General features: G+C 35.3%; 4 protein-coding genes, 1 long non-coding RNA gene and 2 pseudogenes across 6 annotated transcripts; 3 read left to right on the top strand and 4 right to left on the bottom strand.

Moving 5' to 3' along the window:
* The first annotated feature begins 1,081 nt into the window (after positions 1 to 1,081).
* On the top strand, positions 1,082 to 4,706 carry LOC111216244 (nudix hydrolase 12, mitochondrial-like). 2 transcript variants are annotated; one of them, XM_048782223.1, is made up of 10 exons: positions 1,082 to 1,160; positions 1,558 to 1,636; positions 1,762 to 1,885; positions 1,978 to 2,061; positions 2,132 to 2,290; positions 2,388 to 4,073; positions 4,134 to 4,212; positions 4,287 to 4,424; positions 4,515 to 4,598; positions 4,675 to 4,706. In XM_048782223.1, the coding sequence occupies exons 2-6, from the start codon at positions 1,566 to 1,568 to the stop codon at positions 2,487 to 2,489; spliced, it is 540 nt and encodes a 179-aa protein (XP_048638180.1). In that variant the 5' UTR covers positions 1,082 to 1,160; positions 1,558 to 1,565; the 3' UTR covers positions 2,490 to 4,073; positions 4,134 to 4,212; positions 4,287 to 4,424; positions 4,515 to 4,598; positions 4,675 to 4,706. The 2 variants fall into 2 exon arrangements, with proteins under 2 accessions (XP_048638180.1, XP_022576395.2); XM_022720674.2 differs by having other exon boundaries at positions 2,388 to 4,212.
* On the top strand, positions 3,867 to 5,260 carry LOC106351244 (nudix hydrolase 12, mitochondrial). The gene is made up of 6 exons (XM_048782221.1): positions 3,867 to 4,073; positions 4,134 to 4,212; positions 4,301 to 4,424; positions 4,515 to 4,598; positions 4,675 to 4,839; positions 4,953 to 5,260. Exons 2-6 carry the CDS (start codon positions 4,142 to 4,144, stop codon positions 5,157 to 5,159), a joined length of 651 nt encoding a protein of 216 aa, XP_048638178.1. The 5' UTR covers positions 3,867 to 4,073; positions 4,134 to 4,141; the 3' UTR covers positions 5,160 to 5,260.
* A 252-nt stretch (positions 5,261 to 5,512) lies between these two features.
* On the bottom strand, positions 5,513 to 7,408 carry LOC106346458 (glyceraldehyde-3-phosphate dehydrogenase GAPA2, chloroplastic). Its single transcript, XM_013785793.3, has 5 exons — positions 7,162 to 7,408; positions 6,966 to 7,070; positions 6,570 to 6,874; positions 6,234 to 6,478; positions 5,513 to 6,143 (listed from the first exon to the last, which is right to left on the bottom strand). The coding sequence occupies exons 1-5, from the start codon at positions 7,201 to 7,203 to the stop codon at positions 5,641 to 5,643; spliced, it is 1,200 nt and encodes a 399-aa protein (XP_013641247.1). The 5' UTR covers positions 7,204 to 7,408; the 3' UTR covers positions 5,513 to 5,640.
* A 3,600-nt stretch (positions 7,409 to 11,008) lies between these two features.
* Positions 11,009 to 15,138, bottom strand: LOC106349760 (annotated as a pseudogene).
* Positions 15,139 to 15,736: 598 nt separating this feature from the next.
* LOC106400668 (putative F-box/kelch-repeat protein At3g24610) lies at positions 15,737 to 17,312 on the top strand. The gene has a single exon (XM_013841035.3). The coding sequence runs from the start codon at positions 16,000 to 16,002 to the stop codon at positions 17,278 to 17,280; it is 1,281 nt and encodes a 426-aa protein (XP_013696489.2). The 5' UTR covers positions 15,737 to 15,999; the 3' UTR covers positions 17,281 to 17,312.
* A 29-nt stretch (positions 17,313 to 17,341) lies between these two features.
* Positions 17,342 to 21,279, bottom strand: LOC125575721 (annotated as a pseudogene).
* A 3,927-nt stretch (positions 21,280 to 25,206) lies between these two features.
* Positions 25,207 to 26,335, bottom strand: LOC125610190. Its single transcript, XR_007340215.1, has 2 exons — positions 25,698 to 26,335; positions 25,207 to 25,541 (listed from the first exon to the last, which is right to left on the bottom strand). It is a non-coding gene; the product is annotated as an uncharacterized LOC125610190 (long non-coding RNA).
* Positions 26,336 to 26,738: the final 403 nt, after the last annotated feature.

Raw genomic sequence — 26,738 nt, 5'->3', positions numbered from 1 at the left:
CCTCGATTTCCATTGTTTTGAAAGACACTTGAGTCGGATTAGTTCTTTCACCCTAAGTCTCAATAAGATTTCTTCTATGACGTCATCTGGTAGTGCTGGTGGTGAAGTTGCATCCATGTCTTTCTTCTTTTATGTTTTGAAATAACCAATGAATCCTTCTTGTTATATATCTTGTATTTGTAGGAACCTTAATTTATTTCAATGAGACAAATAATATTTGTAAAAATAAGAAAAACATAAATCTAAATTACAATACTAAAATAAATTGATATAGAAAAATTGTAGAGTCAAAATGGCAAATCTCTTTTCTTAAATCTTTAAACTTCCTTTAGTGTGATGTTTTTAGATACAACTGCTGTGTTTATATCTTCCAACATCAAATATAGAGTCTATCGAATTTTTCTATATGTTGTACTTTCAGACATACAAAAAACTATAAACTAAAAAATAAAAGCATGTGAAGGATTTGGACAAACGTCTTCGTCCGAAAACTTACAGAGAAATGGTCTTAAACCATTTTGTTAAAAACGATTTCCTACAGCGTTGAGATATAGAGTATAGTTCAAATTTGGTTAATTATATGTTTTCATAATCTTATCTTAATTTTGTTCCCAAAATCAGTTATAAAAGCTATAAAGTGATATGAAATATAAGATTAAAGAAGATTTTCTTTTATTAATTATTAATTTTTGACAGCAGATCTTACTAACCATTAATAGAAAAGAAAGATAGGATATAATTTAATAGAATCACTACATGTCACATTTTATCATATATCAGACTTAAATTTGGAGTTATCTTTGGACAATGAATTAAAAGATTTGAACTAAGTTAATGACTAATTTAAATCTATTTAGTGATAAATTGTTTAAGCTAAGTAAAATTGTGACTAATTTATCTTATTAACTAAGCTAAATCAATTTGGTGACAAATGGCTAAGCTAAACACATTTTGTGTCTAACCCAAAATGACTTGGAGACAAATGGCTAAAGGTTAATAAATTTAGTGACAAATGTTTAAATTAATTTATGATTAAACTTCCTAAATTTTTCATATAAATAAATGTCTTATCTCTCTAATACCAATATACTCACATAATAATCTTACTCAAGATAAGCTTTCACATACAAAGTTCTAGCAATACCTCAAATCTTTTTGAAGTAAGTTTAGAGAGTATAATGTGGATGTTAAGTTTGCAGATTGTTTTTTTGGTTGATGCAAATAGTTTTATTCTTTTTTTTTTGTGACACATGCAAATAGTTTTATTCTGAAACTTAAAAATCGTATAAAAATATCTCATATAAGAGTGATTTATTGAGTTAAGTAAACAAATCAAATCTCGACTATTTGTCTATTTCCTTAACGGTTTTCAAACCTTTTTACTACTTTATATTATTGTTTTCAACCCGTTTTTGTTTCACAATTTTTAATCTGGATTCTAGCATGCTAAGATCGTGTTTTCACTAACACTAATAAACAAGGCTAGTGAGTTTCAAGAATGTAAGAGACACATTCTCTATGTTTCTTTGATTTTGTGTCGAAATGTTTTTGTTGCAGATTCATCAATGTCGGTTCTTTCATCTCGGACAGGACGAGATCGTCAACGTTACGACAACAACTTCCGACTCGTTTCTGGGTAAAATATAAGAAAATCATTTCTTTTTTTTCGAATGATGAGCAGTTTTGCAAGTTTGCAACTGTCGGAAACATATACAAAAACGAGAAAGCAAAATGGTTGATTTCTTAGTGTTTGATGAACAGATGCATTCCGTATCGTCTGATCAAAGACAAGAAACTTGAAGAAGACACAAGTGTTGACTTTGTAAACAAGCTTCAAGTTCTCATGGTTTCATCTCCTAATCGTCATGATCTTGTCTTCCCAAAGGTTTTTTTTTCAATTTCTTTCGAAAATCTCCCTCTCTTCCTGTCTTTATAAAAACTTTATTTTTTATGATGTTATGTTACTATTATTATCAGGGAGGATGGGAAAATGATGAGACCGTTCTTGAAGCTGCTTCTCGCGAAGCCATGGAAGAAGCTGGAGTTAAAGGAATACTTAGAGTAAGTTTTCAATCTTCAAGGCAAAGTGATTCAAAAAGTTTGTTTATCATTTATTGGTCATTTGTTTCAGGAAGTTCCTTTAGGAGTTTGGGAATTTAGAAGCAAAAGTAGTATTAGTACCAATGCGGAGGATGAATCTTTTGGTGGATGCAAAGGCTATATGTTTGCATTAGAGGTAACCGAAGAACTCCAGGAATGGCCAGAACGTGGGAATCGCCAAAGAAAATGGGTAAGAAGCTCAAAATATAATAACAAGTATAAGATCGAATGAACTGATGATTATGTCATTTCATATATAAATTTGGGACTACATGAAAAATGTGCAGTTGAATGTTAAAGAAGCATTAGAGCTGTGTCGGTATGAGTGGATGCAGAGAGCACTTGAAGCGTTTTTGAGAGTAATGCAAGAAGAAGAAGAAGGAAAATAGAGAACAAAGGAAGAGACAATGCAAGATAATTCTTCAAACTAGAGGAGAATTGATGATGTTCGTTTTAAGTTAAAATATGTATCAGTGTTTTTAATTTTAGCGTAAAATAAAACTTATCTAGATGACTCATCCATGTGAGTTTTAATTGGTGTATTGGGATGGAGATGAACTTATTCAAAATAATAATGACAAATCTATCCTTATTATAATATATATTAGAGTCAACATGATCATTTGGAAAAGAAGGTAAGGAAATCTATTTGATGTTACCAACATGCTCATCATCATCATCATCATTATAACAATGTGGAAACCCGTTAATTAGTTATACTAGCAGAAAACTGTTGTTCTTTACAGAAAAAGAGATAGTATCAGTTACAAAATACAAACCGGTTGTTTTCTGGTGGGTGATCTTGAAGAAAACAGAAACTAGAAGATCTCAAACTCGTATTAGGTCACAAAGATACAAAGGGGTTAAAAAGTCTTAGTTATATATCTTGTATTGAGTTGAGATTTAGAGTATAGTTTAAATTTGGTTAACTATATGTTTTTCATAATGTTATTTTAATTGTAGTCCTCAAATCAAGTTATAAAAACTATAAAGTGATATGAAATACAAAATTAGACAAGATTTTCTTATATTAATTATTATTTTTGGCAGCAGATTTTACATACTATTAATAGAAAAGTTAGATAAGATATGATTTAACCAAAATTAACTGTTTCTTAAAGCTGTGATCATATTATTATTATCTTTCTGGTTTTTGACGATCAAGAAGATATATTACTCTCACATCGCGACTCATGCAGTCTGGTGTGATATCCACATGTACTATAGCCTCATTTTAGTAAAAATAAAAAACATAATAGAAGAGCAAAAAACATCTCATCAACAAAACGTAACATACAAGAAATGGTTCGTGCTTCCAAATACATCAATGGAAGTACCATGCAAGTAGGGGTTTGGTAATAACAGTAAAGTTCTTAACACACATGGCTTAAGGGTTTTATGAAACATATTATCGGACACAATCTCAACTCTATAGCAACTTGTGGTAAGAGATATACTTTAATTGTCCGAAATACTTAAAAAAAATGGAATATAGCTCGAAACCGATTGAAAGTACGTAGTAAATACCAATTCGGTGTCAATGGTCTCCTTGGAAACACATCTCAAGATAAGTTTTTGTAGCATCTATTATCATCCAGAGTTATTCTCTTTAGTGGAGAATATTACTCTGTTGATATGAACTGTAACAAGTCAATTATGGAATCAGATCCGTCAGTCACTTGCTTCATCTTCCTAAGTAACTTCGTTTTATTGATATTTTCTTAAAAAAATTGATTTAAATAGAGAGAGTTGATGGTCACAAACAGCAATGAATGCTCGTTGGTACACACTCTCCCTAAAAATAGAGAGAACTTAAAAACAAGAAGATTTTTTTTATTTTTAAAAAGTTAATTCTGGAAAATAAAAAAACGAGAGTTGTTGTTTCTCACGAAGATGAAGATGAAATGATATTCCATGATGATCATGTTTCTTACTAAACCCTAATAATCAAGAAGAGAGGGCTTTTCAAGAACGTAACAGACAGCATTCTCTTTTTTTTTTTTTTGGTTTTGTGTTGAAATCTTTTGTTGCAGATTCATCAATGTCCGTTATATCATCTCGGACAGGACGAGATCGTCAACGTTATGACAACAACTTTCGTCTCGTTTCTGGGTACATAAAAGTCTATTCTGTTCTCTTTTTTTTCATCATCATCATCATTATCATCATATCAATGATTTTCTTAGTGTTTTCTGAACAGATGCATTCCGTATAGGCTGATCAAAGACGAGGGAATTGAAGAAGACACAAGTGTTGACTTTGTAAACAAGCTTCAAGTTCTCATGGTTACATCTCCTAATCGTCATGATCTTGTCTTCCCAAAGGTTTTTTTTTAGTTTCTTCAGAAAATCTCCCTCTCTTACTGTTTTTATGAAAACTCTTTTTGTTGTTGTTGTGTATGTTACTATTATCAGGGAGGATGGGAAGATGATGAGACAGTTCTTGAAGCTGCTTCTCGTGAAGCCATGGAAGAGGCTGGAGTTAAAGGAAGCCTTAGAGTAAGTTTTATTCAATATTTAAAGCAAAATGAATCAGAAAGATTGTTTGTCATTTTATTTGGTCATTTGTTTTCAGGAAGTTCCTTTAGGAGTTTGGGAATTTAGAAGCAAAAGTAGTATTAGTAGTAGTTGCAATGAGGAGGATGAATGTTTTGGTGGATGCAAAGGATATATGTTTGCATTAGAGGTAACCGAAGAACTCGAGGATTGGCCAGAACGTGAGAATCGTGAGAGGAAATGGGTAAATTAAAAAAGCTCAAAACATAATAATAACAAGTTTAAAAATCGAATAAACTGATGATTCTTTCTTTTTTTTCATGTATAACTTTGGGAATTACATGAAAAATGTTGCAGTTGAGTGTTAAAGAAGCATTGGAGCTGTGTCGATATGAGTGGATGCAGAGAGCACTTGAAGAGTTTTTAAGAGTAATGCAAGAAGAAGAAGAAGAAGAAGAAGAAGAAGAAAAGAAATTGAGAACAGAGGAAGAGACAGTGCAGGATGATTCTTCAAAGCTACAGGAGTGTCAAATAGATCCTTGTTACTGTTTTGTAGTTAATTAGTTCTTTTTCAATCTTTATTTTAGCTTTTGGATTCAGTTGAAAAGCTGCTTCTAATACTAATGTAAACAAGTTGAAACATAAGAAGCAAACATTTGACTTCAGTTGCATGTGATATAACATAATCTTAAACTTTGTCTGGATTTTGATATCTTTGTCTGTTTTAAGTGATAAAGATAGACTTGTGTCTTCATATGCTATTTGGACACCAAATGAAAAAAAAAGACACATATAACACCAAAGAGAAATCAACTAATCACACACAGATTAATGCTTAAGAATCGACTTTAGTTTGGTTATCTCTGAATATTGTGAAACATGTTGAAATCAATATAAGTTTAAGAGAAGGATGTATATGTTTGAATATAAAGTTTATTACTATAAAATTGCAGAGCACAAATACATAAACTCAGGAACTACAATTATACTTTCGGAATCATATAACAGTAATAAAAAATGGAGCAGACATCAAAAGATGAGGTCTTCACTTCCAGTTATTGGCAACAATGTCAGCCAAATCAACAACTCTCTGAGAGTAACCCCATTCATTATCATACCAAGCAATCACTTTAACCATATCATCTCCCATAACCATGGTCAGAGAAGAATCAATGGTGGACGACACATCAGAGCACCTGAAGTCAACAGAGACAAGAGGCTCATCGCAGACATCGAGTATACCTTTAAGCTCTTTCTCAGCTGCATCCCTGAAAGCAGCGTTGACCTCTTCAGCAAAAGTCTTCTTTGAGACTTGCACAACTAAGTCAACCACCGAGACGTTGGGAGTTGGCACACGCAACGCGATTCCGTTGAGTTTCCCTTTGAGGTTAGGGAGCACTAGCGCCACGGCCTTAGCTGCTCCGGTAGATGTTGGAACGATGTTCAAAGCCGCTGCTCTTGCTCTCCTTAGATCACGGTGGCTAGCATCTAGCAGCCTCTGGTCACCAGTGTATGAGTGAGTGGTTGTCATTGTACCCTTTATGATCCCTACCATGTTTGACACAACACAAATAAGTAAAAAGATTAGTCTTTAATTTACATTCTGTAAGCATTACTATGGCTAATGATGATGCTTACCGAACTTCTGGTCAAGGACCTTGACGAATGGAGCGAGACAGTTAGTAGTACAAGAAGCATTGCTGATGATTGTGTCTTCATGGCTGTAAAGTTCAGCATTGACACCAACGACATAGGTAGGGATATCACCTTTACCAGGTGCAGTGATTAGAACCTTCTTGGCTCCAGCTTGAATGTGCTTTCCAGCACCTTCTCTGTCTACAAACACTCCGGTTCCTTCGATAACCAAGTCAATGCCTAGTTCCCTAACCATCATCACCAACCAGATACGTTCATAAAAATTTTAGATACAATTTTGAAAGAATGAAACAATTGTTTTTTTTTTTGTTAACTTACCCCCAGGGGAGGTTGGATGGGTTGCGATCAGAAACAATCTTGATGATCTTTCCATCAACGGAGAGAGCAGAGTCTCCTGAAGGTTTGACGTCAGCATCGAAGATTCCAAGAGTTGAGTCGTATTTGAGGAGATGCGTTGCTTGTTTGACACCACCAGTGTCGTTAATGGCGATAACATCGAGAGGAGAGTCTTTACGACCGTGCCAGCATCTCAAGAAGTTCCTGCCGATCCTACCGAATCCATTGATGGCTACCTTTAGCTTGGCCTCGGTCACTCCTTTCCTGTATCCACCATTGCTTCCCATCTACAGCACAGAAAAATAACAAATGTACTTGGTTCATAAAGATGCACACAAGAGACATAACACAGAAGAAACCAAGAGGAAAGGAACTCACAGCAGAAGTTTGGAAGCTGACGAAGGAAACAAACTCATCGGAAGAAGACTTCTTGCCGAAGGGAAGAGCAGAGGAGTTTCGAAGTCCTGAGAAGTCAGAGAAACCCTGAAATGTAAAAACATATAGAGTATCAGATCATGATGATGTAACTAATGAAGTGCAGTAAGATGATAAGGAAGGCAAAATGAAACAAAACCTGAAGAGATGGTTTGGCCACAGAGAAAGTAGCCGAAGCCATGGCTACCAGAGAGAGAGAGAAGCTGTATAAACTGTAGCAGCAGAAAAAATGAGGACAGAAAGCAATGTTGAAGGGAGAGATAAGTAATATAGGAAAGAGAATTGCTGAGCTGGAGGCAAAGAAGATGAGATTCTGGATAGCTTTGTCATTCGTTTGTATGGTTGTGATTGATCACTCTCTTCCCTCTTCACGTTTTTGTACGATTCACTGATTTTTTCTTCTCACTTGGGCTTTGCTCAAGTGGGCTTCTCCATCATGTGGTCACATTTGCACTGCATTTGGCTTGTTCTCATCTCATCTTAGGACCATTGAAAAGTCACAACTAAATTTTCTCTGACACTCTTTCCTGCAGATAAAATCTCAGCATATGGCATTTTTTGTGTGGAAGCAGATCACATGATCGGTCACCTTGTTGCTTAGACCTCACAAAGTACCAATTGTGGTAAGCATTTTATCAAGTAGAATAGGAGATGATGGTTGATTAGTCTCATTACTCATTACATAAACTCGGCTCAATACGGTGAAAAACAACTTGATAAACCAAGAGAAACCACCTTCCAATTACTCCTTCATTCCCCTTTAGATTTAATGTACTATTGTCCCACTTTTAAGCAGTGTTTATCTTTTTAGTACAACGATCAAGTAGTTGAAATGAATAGTATAGACTTGGCACATTTACAACACTGGAGCTGATACTTCTACAGTCTACTCAACAGGCTACTTGCAGGAGAACTTATTCAAATAAGATTTGTAGTTTAACTTTAGAGCCCCATTGGACTTATCAAATAGAAAACTAAACATAATAGTTTACGCACAATATTTGGATACACACTTCCCATGGATCAGACTAGAGAGAGAAAGATTGATGAGCAAAATTCAAGATCAAAGTATCAAACTTTCTTATCAACAAACCATACATCAAGAGTCAATGCAAGCTTTGCATAGTGAATAAAGTAAAGAGGTCAAGCAGATTCATTTATACGATTGGAGAACACTCAGTGCAAGCTTTACATGTTGAGGATAGTAACAAGAGCATTTTAACTTGTACATATATAATATATATATACATATAAATTAATAATTTATAATTTTAATAGACCATATATTTACATAGGTTTTTCTAAAAAAATATTATTTTATTATCTTATCGATTTGTGTTACATTTTGAAATAGTTCAACTTGAAACCAGAATTTTTTTATTAATTTATCAAATATTAATTTATAATATTTTATTGTATCTATAATTTGAACTTTATTGCAACACTTTGTTATAAATTATTAATCTCTAACATTATTACGTATTTTTAGGCAGAATAAACTAATATTTTAATTATTTTTCTCTTAAACAACATCAAAGGATTGTGAACATGTTTTTTTTTTCATTTGCATGAACCATTTTATGATACTGTTGGATGCATGCAAATGAGACTTAGAAATTAAGACTTCTAATAAAGTTGACACGATTTTACCAAAATTTTAAAAAGATTTCAATGCTTAAAATAGTATATATAGTTATTAGTTAAAACAATCTACTTAGTTCAGATCTCCTTAAAATAAAATCGTCTGAGTATTATGGATCAGTTCACGAGACAATCTTAGTGCAGTCCTTAAAATAAAATCGTCTGAGTATTGTAGTTCAGTTCTACCATGTGCACTGTTGCCGTGTCCGATGTGTTCTCTCGTAGGATATTCACGTAATTGATGGTCAATCTATCACTAGCAGAGTTCACTTCAAAGCCCATACTGATCAGAGTTACATTGTCAATTTAACTTTGCCAGGTTCAGTTTATTTTCTTTCGATCTTTTTTTTTTTCATTTGAAACTTTCTTTCCTGATATGATAACAAATCAATTTATTTCATCAAGGCATGATGATTGGATTCCAATCATATACATCCAAATTCGACCTTTCTAAATCACAAGACAACAGTATAACACCATTACCACCGATGAAGACACTAAAAGAAACATCTATAAATATGATTTACCTTTTTTGCTTTGACTGTGTGCTAATGCATTATTGTGTTTAGTTCAAGATCAGTTCACTATAGATGACTGGAATGCGCAATTTCAATATGGCATAAAGGATGATTTCAAAGGTGCTTTTCTAGCGTATGATTTGTTGGAAAGGTTCCTTTCTGCAGCAGATGAAAGGTCGTCGATGATAGTGGGATTCTTAGGTTAGAGTAAAGAAAAACAGGGTAACACATTATACTACCACCTCATTGGAGTACACACCGAGAGTTAAACATTGCAAATATTCCTATACATGACATGTACCTGCAAGGCATGATTCTCATGGCTTTGTACGTACTGCTGCATCCGGTAAAGACTGCAAGCTCACTCCTCTCATCGCTTCTGATGTCGCTTCATCACCAAAATTTTGGTGAAGAAGCTATCATTGACATTTTCTCGAGATCCAACTCAACACCTAAGATTGTGTTCTACAAAGTCACGAATGAAGCATTTCTTTGGAAAATCACAAAGGGGAATCTCAAATGCAGTTGATATGAGTTTTCCACTTGATTACTGTGTGATAACAAGCTGGAAGCTAGATCAGACAACAGCTGTCCGATTCTTGGTAAAGAACTCTTGTGTCCAATAAATGCAAGAACTGTTCTTACCATCTAATATATGTTGTGTTTGCTTCCTCGGGTTACTCTTGGGACTGGTATTTGGAACTACAACAATGATGTCTTCAACCACACGGAGCGCATGCCGTTTTCGCTGCAAGTGACAAGTCTTCTGAAAGCAGAAGAATGAAAGCATTTTTACAGTGAAACATATGTGATCTTTACAGTGTAAATGTGTAAACAATGATTTAATCTTCTGTCGGATAACTTTTTTTGTGGTTTGTTGGCATAAGTAATATCGGAAAGAAAATTGCTAAGATGGAGGCAAAGAAGATGAGATTCTGGATAGCTTTGTCATTCATTTGTATAGTTGTTATTGATCAGTCTCTTCCCTCTTCACATTTTTGTATGATTCACTAATATTTTCTTCTCACTTGGGCTTCCCAAGTGTGGTTCTCCATTATGGTGTCACATTTGCACATCATTTGGCTTGTTCTCATCTCCCCACATACCTTCTTAGGACCACTGAAAAGTCACAACTGAATTTTCTCTGACACTCTTGGCTGCAGATAAAATTTCAGCATATGGCATTTTTTGTGTGGAAGCAGAGCATATGGTCAATCACCTTGTTGCTCACACCTCACAAAGTACCAACCATAGTAAGCGTCTCATCAAGGAGATGATGGATGATTAGTCTCATCACATAAACACGGTTCAATGAAACTCGAAATACCAAGGGAAACAACCCTCCAATTACTCCTTCATTCTCCTTTAGATTTGATGTCCTATTGTCCCATTTTTAAGCAGCGTTTATCTTTAGTAGTACCAAGATCAAGTAGTTGAAATGTATAGACTCGGCAGATTTACCACACTGGAGCTGATGCTTCTACAGCCTACTTGCAGGAGAACTTAATCAAACTAGATTTGTGTTTAACTTTTAGAATCTCACTGGACTAATCAAATAGAAAACTAAACATAGTTTACGCACAGTATTTTTCCCATGGATCAGACTAATGAGAGAAAAGAGTGATGAGCAAAAGTCAAGATCAAAGTATCAAACTTTCTTATCAACAAACAATACATCAATAAGAGTCAATGCAAGCTTAGCAGATTCATTAATTCGAATGGGAGAACAGTCATTGCAAGCTTTACATCATCATGAGGATAGTAACAAGAGTAAGCAGACTCTTAAACACGATAGAAAATGAGTACCCTATTCTGACAAAGAGTTGATCAAACCCTGAGAATTTGCATCTTGGTTGAGAAAGCAATAGCGACCCAATCAGGCTGAGAAGAAGACCACTCAATCTCAGCACCAACAGTGTAAACAAGAATAAGGTCAAGCCCACCTTCACCAACCTGCTGTCCTTCATCAGCTGAGACTGACGCGAACACAGCAACTCCACCCCAAGCAATGTCGAACACTTTCTTTATCATGAGAGCTATAAGCTGAGTATCAACAACTTCACGATCAATATCTCAAATCGTACAAGTCGTATCGGTGCTAGAGGTCCCGATTCGTCTCGGCTCAGCTTTGTTCCAATCAAACGAAGTCAAAGGACCACAGAACTCGCTGTTTTTGTTGCTATTCAGGGAAGACTTGAGCTTGATCCATCGTCATCGATTCGCCATAGGCCGAGGAAATCGCTTGAGGTAGCCAGGAGATCGGGTCGCTGGCACTCTTAGAGGATCGGATAGGATCGGATCTCGCCGCTGGATTCGTCGCGCTGGACGATCTTGACTCGGTTAGGGTACTGCTCGAGGAGGCTGGTGATGGCGAGACGGTAATTTTCGTCGCGGCGGAAGCTCCAGTTCATTCAGATTTATTTTAACCCGCCAATAAACGATGCCGCTTAGGTGTCTGACATTTAAGTTTTGACAAAGAACGATGCTGTTTATCTCCTTCTTCACAATAGATTTTCCCGGGAAAATAAAACCAGCAACAAAAAGAAAATGTTCAGAATCCTCAATTTATACAACAAAAATTGTCTAGCAGACACAGAAAACAGATGTAAAATATGATAAAGAGATAAGATTTTCAAAGTTCTATAGCATATATCGATCTGTTCGTTCATTTTAATCAGAATCCTCATAAAGCTCACCATATCAAGCTGGTAACGAAGTATCCCACCAAACCCTCTGCAAAAACTGTGACCCTTCTTGGGACTTTTTAGTCACAAACTCAAGTTTACAACCAAACCGTTTGTACTAATTCGCAAACCACTCTAGCAGAGGCATACTTCTAGCTCATCGTTGGACTCTGCGTCATGGAAGTTGCTTTGATCAGTCTTTCCAAAAGTGCTTCACCACTACTTCTCCAAATCGTGTTGTTCTTTAACTCGCACCTGTTGATATCAAGATTCTCCCACATGATAAGTGTCTCTATAGTACCCATCTCCAGAGCCTTGATAAGTGTCTCTATAGCACCCATATCCAGAGCCTTTAGAAGTGTCCTCCACACCAAAGACATACTTCCCCGTGTTCTGACTTATCTCCTCAAAGTACTTCCCAACCAGTTTCTTCTCCTGTGGAGAGAATCTCAGCAAACAGTTCAATTGCTTTGTTGAAACCGTTTTCACCTCCGTAAGAAACATCGACTATGTTCAGTATCTTTGCTTGAAGAGGCGGATCAAACATCTCAGACTGGCTAAGCTTAGTTTTGAAACCAGCTGAACCACCAAGAATCAGACCAGCGACATTAGGCTGACTTGTAGCAGGGTTAACCCAACCATCCATCACGATAAAACCAAACTTATCAGTTATCATCAGACTCAAAGAAGCTCATTCAAGGCCTCAGTATGGAACTTTTTGTCACATAAGTACAAGGAAGCGTTAATGGCCTAAAGGGCTCGAAATCAAACTTGGATTTCTTCTCTTTGCCATCATCGTTAACAATGATTCCGGTTGAGACGACTCTTGATGTTGGAAGCAGTTTCGTATTCATCACCATGCTTGTTCCGTTACCTCTTGCCGATTCGAGACCTTTAATTAGTTTCTTGGTTTTCCATATCTCGATCCGATGTTCTGTCTGCCTACTGATCTGCCATTTTCTTCTCTAGAGGTCGAAGATGGAGAACGGGTGGTCGAAAAAACTTTTCGACCTAACAACACAAACAAGAGTAAAATTACAAAATACAGTGTGAAGTTCAGACAGAACATGCTATAAAACTGAACAGATAGGTTTCTAAACTTTTGTATAAAAAATGTCACCAGAAGATAACAGAACATTAGTAACGAACATAAGTTTCGCATATTCTACCCCACAGTCAATCACGTGCGAACTACCTGAAGAAGAAAATGTGCTTTGTCTTAACTGGATAGGCCTACATATTAAATTGTGACCCAAATAGTTTAAGAGTGCACGTCAGATTGATTTTTTTTGTATTCTTGGCGATGTTCTAAGACGCAAGTTATGTTTTTTATTTAAAACCATACAAAAAAAACCATTGCAAACATTAAGCTAATAGGTTAGATGTTCAACTATTTCATAATTAGAAATTGTATGTTGATAATGTAGGTCTCAGCTCCATGTTTTATTATTGACAACAATTTAGTATGTCTGATAATTTGGCCTTTAATGCAATAATTTGTTATCAATTATTGATCTCTAACCTCACTACATACTCTTTTAAACAAAAGATTACGAAAAAGTTCTTCTTACATTTGCATGAACCATTTTATGGTACCGTTGGAAGCATGCAAATGAGACTTCAAAATAAGACTTCCAACATGGTTGAACACAATTTTACCAAATGTTTTAAAAGATTTCAATGCTTAAAATAGTAAACATAGTTATTAGTTAAAACAAAGCTTCTTAATTCAATATCTCCTTAAAATAAAATCATCTGAGTATTATTGATTGGTTCACTACAATTTTAGTACATTTCTCATGATAATTTCAAAGGATTCTTCATATCCTACAATATGCTCAAGCTGTTCATTTCTATATCAGATCCAAGTTCTATGGTTTTAGGTTTTTAGTTTGCTTCGAAGAGAGGAAAGTGACTCATGTTTTGCTTTCAACCCATGTTCATTTCATGGTAAAGACTAAGACATGTCCCAAATAAAAAGGATCCGAAGATGACTTCGAAGGAATCCTTATTCCTTACAACTTTCTGGATAGTTTTCTTGTTGCGGAAGATTCAAGGGCGATTGTAGTGGGTATGCTGGTGGGGTTTGAGAAGAAGAGAGTGACACATCCTATTGTACTTAAGAAGTGGGTTACTCACATCCTACCGACCCCGCAGTGGAGCACATACAAGGAACTGCACATCTCCAACATTCCGATGGACAATATCCACATGAGAGGCATGTCACTTCTGGGTTTTGTGCGGACACGATCATGTGTTGACATTGGGTTGACTTCTACACCTGATGATGTACTCTTCTTCACCAAATATTTTGGTGAAGAATGTGTCATGGGTATATGCTGCAGCAACGGTATGGTGTTGTATAACATAACCAAGGAGACTTTTGCATGGGGGAATAAGTCAAATGTTAAAGTTGATCTGGAGACTTTCCTCCGGAGCATTGTCTCGAAGCTAAGTGGAAAACTGATGAAACAACATCTCTTCTTTTCTTGAAAGACTACTTTCCACATTATTGTATCGAAACATTTATTATATCGATTTTAATTAACGTTTTTTGCTTCAGGTCCCTCCCCTTTGGAACTACAACTCCGATGTGCCTAATCATTCTGATCATATGCAATAATCGCTTGCTGTTTCAAGTCTTCCGTGTGTCAAGAAGATTAGGAGGAAGCATAAAGGGAAGATGAAGTATTGGTATACATAAGGGGAAGAGGAAGTATTGGTATTGACAACCAATTTTGTCTATGAAATAGATTTATTCTTCAAGTTCGGATTATTGGTGGGCCAATGTGGCATATAATTGAAGAACATAAACCCGAAACAAACATGTTATATACGAAAATATGATTTATTTTGGTGCTTTGTAGCTTTAAAATTTTCACTATCCGATTATAGAATATTTTCAAAGGTGACAAAGCTTTTTTGAAGAACTAGGGTCGGTGTGTTCGTGCCCCCAATCTAACGATACCTTAACGATGTGTTCTTGACCTAAAGCTGAAGGAACCAGAGCTTCAATGATACCTTTCCCAAGCCCAAGCTGTCCCCTTTTCGATTTTCCCCAAACCCACAGAGACCCATCATCTACAATCGCCGTTGAAACCACTCCAGACGCAAACGCTGATCGGACTCTCACATTCTCCAGGCCTTCTTCCACTCTCTTCGCCACAGTCCTTGAATCTCTACCGATTCAACCGAGCTGGCTTTCTTCATTGCGTCGGAAGGTAAATCAGGAACTAGAGTTGGTTCGTAAGCGTCGGTTCCCACTATTCCCATACCTGGTAGCCCCAAAGCGCCATGGCTTCAGTCTCCGAAGCTCATCACTCTACTAGTTCTATGGCCGCCACTGCTCGTGAGCCTCCGTCGTCTCCCGAAGTTCGAGACTCTCGCGATCGACCATAATCGCACCATTTCACCTTGAAAAATTGAAGCCAAGGAGAAATGACCTTTTTTACTTCTTAAAAAATTATTTTTAACTTCTTTATAATTAAATCTTAATTGTTAATTTTATTTTTTTTCCTTATAACTAAATCCTTATTGTATTTTAAAATTAATTAGGAAGGACTAAACTGGATTTTCATTAATGGTTATACTATAGGGACAATGATTTCAGTTTTAATTCTAAGGGGACAAGACAATAGTTAATTTGTTCCTTATTTCCAAATATCTCTAAAATTTATAACACATCATGAAGTTCGGAAACGACACGCTATGAAACCGAACAGATAGGTTTCTACTGAAGTAAAAATGGAAACATTCCAGTAAACCAGAAGATAACATCATAAAGTTGCCTTAGGGTTTCCGGAAATTCTATCCCAACAGCCAATAACTTGCAAACCACGGGAAGAAATAAATGGGCTTTATCTGAACTCAATAGGCCTAATAACCTAATTGCGGCCCAAATAGTGAGGAACAAAAGGACAAAACACAAAGTCAAGTCTTACTGTAATAAGGAAAAACATAAAGTTACTGTAATAAGGAATCGCGTGTTTCCTTTTCAACCTACGAACAAAAAAGAAAAGGGGTGCCCTCTATATATATAAATAAGATCGATCTGATTTTTATCTTCCTCCTCAGTAAATTAATTAATCAAAGGGGTTGTTGACTCTTCCAATCGTGAATCAATCTCAGATTGAGATGTACAATTACGCCGCCGTCGCCAAAAGGAGGAAGAAGGAGACGTCTCCGTCGTCGTCGTTTGATTCGTTGCCAGATGCGGTGGCTATAAGTTGCTTGGCTCGCGTTTCCAGATTGGACCAAGCGGCGTTATCTGCCGTCTCCAAGAGATTTCGTTCGCTGGTGGTTTCGCCGGAGTTTTACAAGACAAGATCGCTGATGGGTCACGCGGAGAAGTGCGTGTACGTGTGCTTAGGCCTGCCTCCGCACATAATCCCACGCTGGTTCGTCCTCCACCCAACGCTAGACCCTGCCACCGGGAAGACCGTGAAGCGAGCTCAACCCATCCCTTTTTTCCCGTCTCAGCCTCGGGAAGGATCCGCCGTGGTGTCGTTGGACGGGAGCATCTATGTTTTCGGTGGATTGGTTAACGGCGAGCGCACGTCCGGTGTCTTACTTCTTGATTGCCGGTATCACACTTGGCACCAAGTGACTCCCATGAGAGTGGCCCGAGCATCTGCCACGGCTCAAGTGGTGAACGGGAAGATATACGTGTTGGGAGGCTGCAAAGACAGGAAACCCGCTGACTGGGGGGAAGTGTTCGACCCAAAGACCCAAACATGGGCTGCCCTGACAGTTTCAGAGCCAATGCCGGACGAGGAGGATCCGGATACACGCCCTAGGATGAGTTTGATCCATGGGAGTGTGGTGATAGAGGACAAGATATACGTGATTGATTTATGGAATAGAACCTTCTTCTACTCCCTAAGCCAGTGTAAATGGGGGAGAGGGAGTCCGGCGACGCGAGAATCATGGTCTAAGAATAAAAGGGATTGGTGTGTGGTTGACAACGCGTTATACAGTGTTGGTAACGACGGGTGTATTTATTGGTGTGAGCCACATGAGTTGGATCGGTGTGCTGGAGTGGGGATGAATTGGACTGAGTTGTTAAGTCACCCAATGAAACGGCTGCAGGACAAGCTCACTAGATCGAGAGTGGCTCACTTTGGTGGGAAGATGGCAAGAGTGTTGGAGAAGAAGAAGACGACGCGCAATTTCACCAAATGCCTTGAAGATATACTTCCCGGGGCCAAACTCGCCAGCTCTGGCCACAATGTTGTTGTCTTCTGGAAAGAGCTCCTACCTGAAAAGAGCGGGCGCATTTGGTGTGCCGAGTATTCGTTCATAAGGAGCAACAAATGCTTTATGTATGGCGTGCTTGAGTGTTCCAATGCTATCCTCACTCTTGATCCTATCTTGGATCGCTCTAAGGTCTTGTACTCTATATCGGTTGATGTCTGAACCCAAAAATATAATCCAACTTTCCTTGTATATCTCCCTTTATAGTGACGAAATTTTAATCTAACAAGTAGTTTTGAAATAGATATATTAGATGTTAACAATGGATGTATATTGTTTTTCTCATCAAGATTCAATCTCAAATGTTGTATTATTCTTCCCCTCCTACTGTACATCAGAAATAGAAGATGCATGCATTGCCCTCTGTCATTAAGACAAAAGCCCCTCTCCACAGCGAGATACAACCTGGACAATGACCACACTTAATGATCCTTCTGATTTGCAATTCACGTACATGTCAAAAAACATTACATAACTAATCATGCTTATGACCAAAGAGTCTTGTATGCCAAAAGTTGATGCCATGTTTTAGATAGTAAACCACTGCACACGTACCTGACAAGTACGACATCGCAGCTAAAGCAGCGCCTCGGTGCATAGCTGTACAACAAATAGCAGCTTTTTGGAAAGAAATTTCAAGAAGCGTTCCACAAGTACCCAACAATTCCTGCTTCATCAGAACAGAAATGGAACCAACCCTTCACCACAAGACTCATCTTTGTTTTGAAAGATGAATAAAAAAGTTTATACTTTAACGAGCAAAGGAATGACTGCACCACCTTATGACAACCGCGGATTAATGCTGATGCGAAATTCACATATGCTTCCACTAAATCGGGTTCTTGGTCGCATATGTATGACGAATTTATTCCCATCAGTGATGAACAAGGACCCGTATACCTCCTTTTCACAAAATTCGTCAGCGATTACACACGCTGTGATAACAAGTGTGTGGAAAACGGCATATTGTCAGAGCGCTGGTTTATACTATATTATTAAATGACAGAAACCTAATGAATCAAAGCTAGCATCCAAAGTGGTACCTCAATTATGAATCTCACCTGTTCTTATGTAACATTCTTGGCTTTGAAATGACAGAAAATTTCTAGATAAACACTCTAGTACACTGGGTAGTAACAGCATAAAGTGCTCACCTGTACATAATGCAAAATATAAGATGTCAAAATGTCAGTGAAAACTACTATCCATAATCGTCCAAAATCATTTGCATAGTCAGACTCTTACAGTAGGAAGCAATATAATTGGTTATTCGCTAGTGTACAAGATGCTTTGGAATAGAGAAGTGTTACATGATCTTAAGGCATGACAGGATGAATGTAACTTAGTAGAATAAGAAGATAAGAGAGTCTGAAACCTCACGACTGAACTGCCACTGAAAGAGCACGGCATGCTGCAGCAGCTAAACTTCCACTCTCCATGTGTTCAGACCTGAACAGCTTCTCCAAAATGGGCCAGAACGCAGTCAACAAACAAAGGATTGGACTATCCGCCACAGGGACAGATGACAGAGACGTGGCAAGGTGGCTGAATACAGTTCCAATCCTAAATCATTGAACAAGTGAAAAAAACAACTTCATCAATCATATATTCTTATCAATATTTGTGCCTCTAATAAAAAAGCTTCCAAGTTCCAAAGATCATGGTTTGCAGTTATCAAAAGTTATCAGAACGAAAATATGCAATGTCAACTATGGAATGTTTTCATAGATGAATTGAAGTTCCCACGCTGGCTGCTTGATTAAAAAGTATTTAAGCAAGATAGTAAATACAGCAGTCACAGAAGCAGACCTGTAAAGACCTCTTGTAACAGAGCTCAACATTCGTGTGTAAGTGGCTGGGTTCTGTCTACTAGAAGGCTTGACGTCATCATCTACCTAAATTCATCAGAGGTATTAGTCCAAATTCTATCTCAGAGGTGCATCATCTGTGGACATTTAGCTGACTATTTTTCCATCAATGCAGAGAATGAACAAACAGTTACTTGGGCAGCAAAAAAAAATGATCAAGAACTCTTTCTAACTGAACAATATAAACACTTGCAAGTTTTGAGAGAACTCCATAACTGGACGAAAGCAATTGAGTTAATAATTTATTTTGTAACTCTTTGTTAGCAACAGAGCCAAGAATCACAGTGATAGCGCTAATGACTTCTTCTTCATCTTCCAACGCCAAATTCCACAAATCCAAACACTAAGGAAGGTAAAACCGTAAAAGTATAATGATTCAGGAGACAATATATATGTGTCAGTGTAACTTGAAGCTTGTCTTTAACAGTTAACGAAAGGGATACATGAAGCTGAAACCTCTCCTATTCGCATCAAGATGTCTAAATTAGATGCTTCCTGAATTACAGCTGGAGCATCTTCACAAATTTTAAGAAGAGCAGAGGCACAAGCATGTGAACAAATGGGTTCAGAAATCCCTCCTGCAAGAAATAATCTGAAACACACAAAAACCATGCACCATTTAGATAATCAGACCAATTGATGTTACGAGATATGAACATACACATCTCCTTACAGGAGATTGTAAAAAATACCAATCAGAATGGAAATGAATATAGAAACTGGAATTGTAACTGTATTATGTTGAATGGTCACTGAAGAAAGTAGACTTACAGCAAGGGTCTACCATTACTTGGAAAAACAGAGATCCATCTTGAAAAGGAGCCAACAACATCTGCCAACGATCAAGAAAAATCTTGGGAAGCCAGAAGAAAAAGCAAGAGTATGAACTGACATACAACACATATAAACCCCTTGAGCTCACTGGATGGCCTGACGGAGAATGCAGAAACCAATTGCATGATCAATGAAAAATCAAAAGCCTCTCCCTCTTGCAAGATAATTTCAGAAACCTGACACGGTAGAATCGTTAGTAAAGACAAGGAAAAACAAGATATCATCCCCACTCTCAAAACAGAAAGTGGCGATGGATGGATAAGTAACAGAGACAAAAAAAATAATAATAGTAAAGAACCTAGACAACGTGATCCCACACCTCTTAGGGTGTTTTTAAACAAGAAAACTAAAACGAAGCAGCTTGATTGGAAGAAGAAAGGTGATATGTGCTAACCGCAATAAGAGCAAACAACTTCGCCTCAATCTCCCTCAAGGGCATCGAAATATTTGAAGAGGGTAGGCCGCCAAAAAATAACCACATGTATATCGGCAAGAAAAAGGTTAAAATAACATAACAAAAATAACTGGATACTTCGTCACAAAGCATGAAAGGGCAAAAATTACTTATCAAGCAACCATATAACTGAAGTAATCCTAGACACCAGAGTAAAGTAATAATCTAAATGACTCAACGTTATACAGAGCATGGTTCACTAATAGAACCCATGAGAACTGATCAGACAAGGAAAAAGTACCGACGCTGCTTTCAACCTCACATTTCAGAAATAAATAAACTTGGGGAAAAACGTGCCTGGTTCATAAAACAAACTAATCACCATGGCAAATACTGAATCAAGTAATGATTTTGAATTTTGAAGTGAGGGGACACCTTACTCACAAATGTTGTAGGATGAAGTAGCTGACAAATATCTACCAAGAGCTCAAGAAGATTATTTCTAAAATCAAATAAGAAAGGTAAGACTAAGATGGTAAAGAATATGAATCGAAACCAAGTTTAATAAAACTCCACCATAATCTTATTAGTTAACCAACTCAACAATGAGAGCTATATAAATAAGAAGGAAATATTTCCAGGTTAACATAAAAATACACTGAAATTGGTTTTTCCAAGGAGTTGCTAGTGCTGCAATTGATATGATAGCTTCTATAGTTAGAAAACAGAAAGAGACATTGAACATTAAGAAAGTTTCCAGGATGTAACCTGAGCGCGCAGCACAAGAGCATCAACTAAAGCTGAGAAAACTGGGAGAAATATATCTTTAACGCTATTTCTGTCGTTCTGTCTGTTCCCACTTAGGCTAAGAATATGTGTCGCAAAAGTTGACCTAAAATAATGAAAATAATAGACACAAGTCTGAGCTCAAATGCAAGCAGAAATCTCACTGACAGGATGATAACAAGAAAATAGTCTACATGGTTATAAAACTGATACCAAAATTGTACAGTCGAGTCCGCAATCTCCCATTCTTCACTTGGAAATGACGCACAGCTGTATCCTGTATAAGTAATTGATGAACAGTGAAGAAGAATAAAATGTAAGATATTAATGGCAACCGAAAGAACAAGCCATGTTTCGAGAAGAAACTGAGCAAATCAGCTTAAAACTGCACCAACATTGTGAATATCCAGATTTTCATACAGTTAAGGCCTGGATCGTTTCTAATGTCAAATTATACGTTTCAGTTTTCCATAAAATATTTTTACAAAATGCAAACGTACACCGATAAGGAATCTCCTATTTTCGGTTGGTGTTTGCAACTAACAACAATGTTTTTGTTAAAATGCTAAAGTACAGACTAGATGCCAAAGCAAATGCAAACAATCAAGGTCTTATATTTACCTCAAAAGCGCGTCAGTTAGAATAAGCGCTTCAGAGCTTGCTTCAACAATCAAGCATGGTGCCTAGAACAAAACCGACATGAGTCTCACAAAAAGAAAAAAAAAGTTAAGTGAAAAGTAATAACATCCCAGCATTGAATGCATACTCTTATGAGATGATAAAATGGAATTAGTACTCACAGCCTGTCTGATCTCAGACATCAAGCATGCCAGGCCAGAGACAATTTTAAAATCAGCATTTACAAGAGCTGGTTTTAGAAGTGTATCTCTAAGCAACTGAACTTTGTACAATCAAACCCGAGGAAGATCCTGCAAGAATGAAACGAGTCAAAGCTAGTAAAATCCAAAAGCATATACGTTTTTGCTACTGGATTATATAAGATAAATGTTAATATTAAACCCCATGCAACGACATTGCCATGTATAATGGATCAATGAATAAATCAGACCACAAGACAAAAACAAAAAGACGCCAATAAAGTGTAGTTCAAGCATATACCTCATGCGGAGTCACAAGTTCAACAAGCACTTCAATGGAGAGATCAAAAGTAGTACCCTGTGGAACGCAAATAAATCAAAACCCAAGAAAGAAAGAGAAAGGCGCTCAATAGATAAGCAAATAAAACCACAACAGTAAGGAAACTCACCTGGGGAGCGTTAAAGACGTAGTTAAGAAGGGGATGCGATGGCACCGCGCCCTGTGGAATCTCAGAGAAACATCCAGCACGAACCTAATGATAAAGGAAGGGGAGGGGAAGACATCAACGTATAATCCGGAGGAATGCCACATACAAAACAAATAAACACGAAGCAACATACCCAACTCAGTAAACGACGAAGTATTTTCCGGTTGTTGTCAAGCGGGTATCGAGGGGAGACGAACTGCTTCTCAATTTTGTTTCCTTTTTTTTCAGAATCCAATCAGCTTCTGCTCTGTTTCTCTCCCGGATTGGATTCGATTCAATACTTCGGTTTATTTTAATTAGAAAGCCGAACCATAAACAAAGACAAGTGTGCAATGTTAATATGGGCCAAACATGTTGACTTAATTTTGGGCTGTAAGGCCCATTAATGATACCCAGACTAAGACAGCTCTTACTACTCGCCCATCAATTGGTGGAGCGTCAAGGAACTTTGTGTGTCCATGTCATTGCTTATTTGATACAATTTAAAAATTATACAATGTGAATATCCGTTCGAGTATATGAACGATGAAACACCATATAATAAAATGCTAATAGCTTAAGAGACTCGTTTGTGGATCAACTACTGCTCTAAATTTTCCTTTTTTGTTTTTGCTTCAAGGTGTTTGATGACTCTCTATCTGGTTTTACTTTTTGACTATTTTATTGTAGAAAGAGTGTGTACATTAGATGTATGGACTTTGATGTGTTTGAATGGCCCTTAATATTTTACAAAATTCGTCAGCGATAACACACGCTGTGATAACAATTAACAAGTGTGTGGAAAAGGCAATAATTCAACCAAAAAATCAACATCAAATAAGGCAAAATTAACAGAAGTAAAAACATTATACATATATTATTTTAATATATATATTAATAATTTCGAAATTTAACACAAATCAACTAAAAATAATAATTAATTTTAAAATGCAATAATTCAACCATTTATTACTATAAATTTAACTCATGATTTTCAAAATTTAGACTATATGCTATTGAAAATATTCATAAATAACATACATTATGTATAAGCTAAGAATACAAATCAGTGAGAAACAATTCATTATAATTTGATTAGTATTTAGAAAATTTCATAAAATCATTTAAAATAAAAAGAAACTAATATCAAACAAGGTAAGTTAACAAAAGTAAAATATTATAAATAACTTTACTTAATCTCTTATATATTAAAAGAGAAGCATTACAACATATTTTTGTAGTCACGTGTCATCACCATAATTATTTTTATAATCTTTAGAAAAATATGTTGGTCCATATAAATATATAATAAGCTTTTTATTAAACTGACCATAAATTAATAATTAATGTTCTTAATTATTTTCTTAAATAAAAATCAAGAAATTACCTAATGTAGCTAAAGTATATATGACAATTAATGATTTTGAATAATAAAGATTTGATAAAACTTAGTCTATTCTCTATCACTTTTTAAAATTTTAACTTATTAAAATAAATTAAACCACATTAACTATATAATAAAAATTTAGATTTTTTCATACATGTTATATTTTGAATTTTTAAAAAACGACTATAAATGACTAAAGTTGTTAAAAATTTAGCATTGAAACTTTTGTGATCCATAGTTTAAAATTTCTGTTGTAACAAGATATAAATGATTACGAAGTTGCGTAGGCAGTCTCATTTAATAAATATTATATATATATATATATATATATATATATATATATATATATATATATTTATATATATATTAATATTTTTAGAAATAAATTATATACCATATAAAATACATAAGTATTTTAATTTCTAAATTTTCTTTGAATATGTTTTATAAACATTTTGAACAAATATTGACAACTTAATATTTAGATTTTAAACTTTGCATTTAATGTTTTTAAAATTATAAATTACTAAAACTATTAAACATCCCACAAAATTTTTATTGTTATCAGTGATTAAAATTTTCTTTTATAAAGAAATACAAACAATCAAAAATAATATGAATATAAAATATTTTTTAACAGATGTAAATATTAAAAATGTATTATATATCTATGTTAATATCATTTAAACTTAATTTTATACCATATAAAATAGAAAAAGTGTTTGTGTGGATTATTCAAATTTATTTATGTATTTGCACCAATTCAATATATATTTATTATTTCATAATAACTAAAAAAACATATAATACATAATAGTAGTTTATATATAATATTCATCATGCGCAAGGCGCAGGTCTTAATCTAGTATATAATATTTTTTGAAATGTAACATTAAAATAAAAAATACAAAATAATAATTAAAATTAAAAATACAAGACTTTCAAACAATTATACGTAAATTAATTTAATTCATGATTTTCAAAGTTTAGGCTATATGCTATTGAAAATATTCAAAAATAACATCTACTATATATGAAACTATAAGTCATTGGTACTATACACATAAGATTAGAAAAAACAATCAAAATATGAAAAATCATAATTATAGTTTACTATTTTTAAAATGTTAAAATTTCTAAAATTGATAATACAAAATGGAATTCAACATCAAATAATGTAACAAATAATCATTTTAATTTGTTATTTTTAAATATGTCAATGTTTCCAAAAAAAATTTTACTTCATAATTTAAAAAAACAATATCGAATAAGGCAAACTAACAAAAGTAAAAACATTATACAGATATTAACTTAATATATATATATATATATATATATATATATATATATAATTTAACATAAATTAACTAAAATAAATAATTAATTTTAAAATGCAATAATTTAAACAATTATAACTATAAATTTAACTAATGATTTTCAAAATATAGGTTATATGCTATTGAAAATATTCATAAATAAAATACATTATATATAAGTTTCTTTTTTTTTACGCCTAATCTCATTCATTCCAATATAGAGTTCATGACCAAATTGGTCATACATAGATGCATAAACCAAGTACTGCAAACATACACCAGTACAAAGAAGGAAAAAACAGTAGCTAATAAAGACATATCGATGCCAATAGGCACCAAAGTAATAAACCTGATACCAGTAGGCACCAAAGTAATAAACCTTGAACCGTCAAGGTATAAAAACCAGCTGAAATGAGACCACCAGGGTATTAGTCTGCCCTTTTCATTCTTTCCTATCAACCAGTGGACTAGGGAATTCTGTAAAGTCTTGTTAAAGAGCTCCCAATCTATTGAAGCTACGAGACCTAAGAACTCCTCAATCCTTGCAGCATTCCTATAACCCACAAAAGAGTAACGCTTGCAAGAGCTAAAGACTCGAGGACAAACCAATCATGACAACTCAAACTCTAAAGTAAATGATTGGAGCCAAAATAAAACGACAAGAACGACTAGAAACTGAAAGCAAAACCCGATAAAGAGAAAACCAAACCGGCATGGTTGCAATATATAACCGTCAAAGTAGAGCCTCTCCATATCCAAAGAAGATATGCTATTGGACTGTGAAAGGGCTCTTCGCGCGCCTCTGATGCGACTCCACACCCTGACAATGCCAAAAGATACACCACTTCTCCGGTGGCTAAACCACAGAATGGGTTCCACACGCCTTTAATGTGACTACACACCGCGTACATGACAACCGAAGCCCCACCAACAAGATCTTTCTTAGTACAACCGGAATCCATGACAAACCATCACACCACACCACATACATTAGATCTAAAAAGATCAACAGGTGAAAACCGAAATGAGATTCTCTGAGATTTGAGTCTCTATTCCGGATCTGAATCCATATCTTCGAAGGAGAAGGCAAGAAACCACACACCACACACAAGATCACAACCGAAACGAACATAACTTATATCTCCTTCCAGCAACGTCGAAGAACATACACCTAAGAAAAAATTAAACTTGAAAAGGATAATTATAAGAGGAGACACTCTCACGATACTGGCGGGAAGCACCGGACCAGAGAAGGCCTCAGATCTGAGTAAAAAGTTAAAGAGGTATGGAAGAAAAAAAAATCGCCGCTCTAGGGTTTTAGGGTTTTCGCCATCCTCCTCATTCCTATTGTCAAACTTAAATGGTTAGAAAATTACATTATATATAAGCTAAGACTATAAAATAGTGAGAAATAATTTAGTATATTTTGATTAGGATTTTAAAAATTTCATAAAATTATTTAAAATAAAATAGAAACCAATATCAAACAAGGTAAGTTAACAAAAGTAAAACATTATAAATAAATTTACTTAATATATAATATTTCTTGAAATGTAACATTAAAATAAAATACAAAATAAGAATTAATATTAGAATACAAGACTTTCAAACAATTATAAGTAAATTAATTTAACTCATTGTTTTCAAAGTTTAGCTATATACTATTGAAAATATTCAAAAATAACATATACTATATATGAGGCTGTAAGTCATTGAGAGTATACACATAGGATTAGAAAAAATATCATAA

This window comes from Brassica napus, chromosome A6 (genome assembly GCF_020379485.1).
Source record: "Brassica napus cultivar Da-Ae chromosome A6, Da-Ae, whole genome shotgun sequence".
Classification (NCBI taxonomy): Eukaryota; Viridiplantae; Streptophyta; class Magnoliopsida; order Brassicales; family Brassicaceae; genus Brassica; species Brassica napus.
The sequence above is the reverse complement of the archived record's forward strand: the minus strand, read 5'-3'. Positions and strand labels throughout refer to the sequence as shown.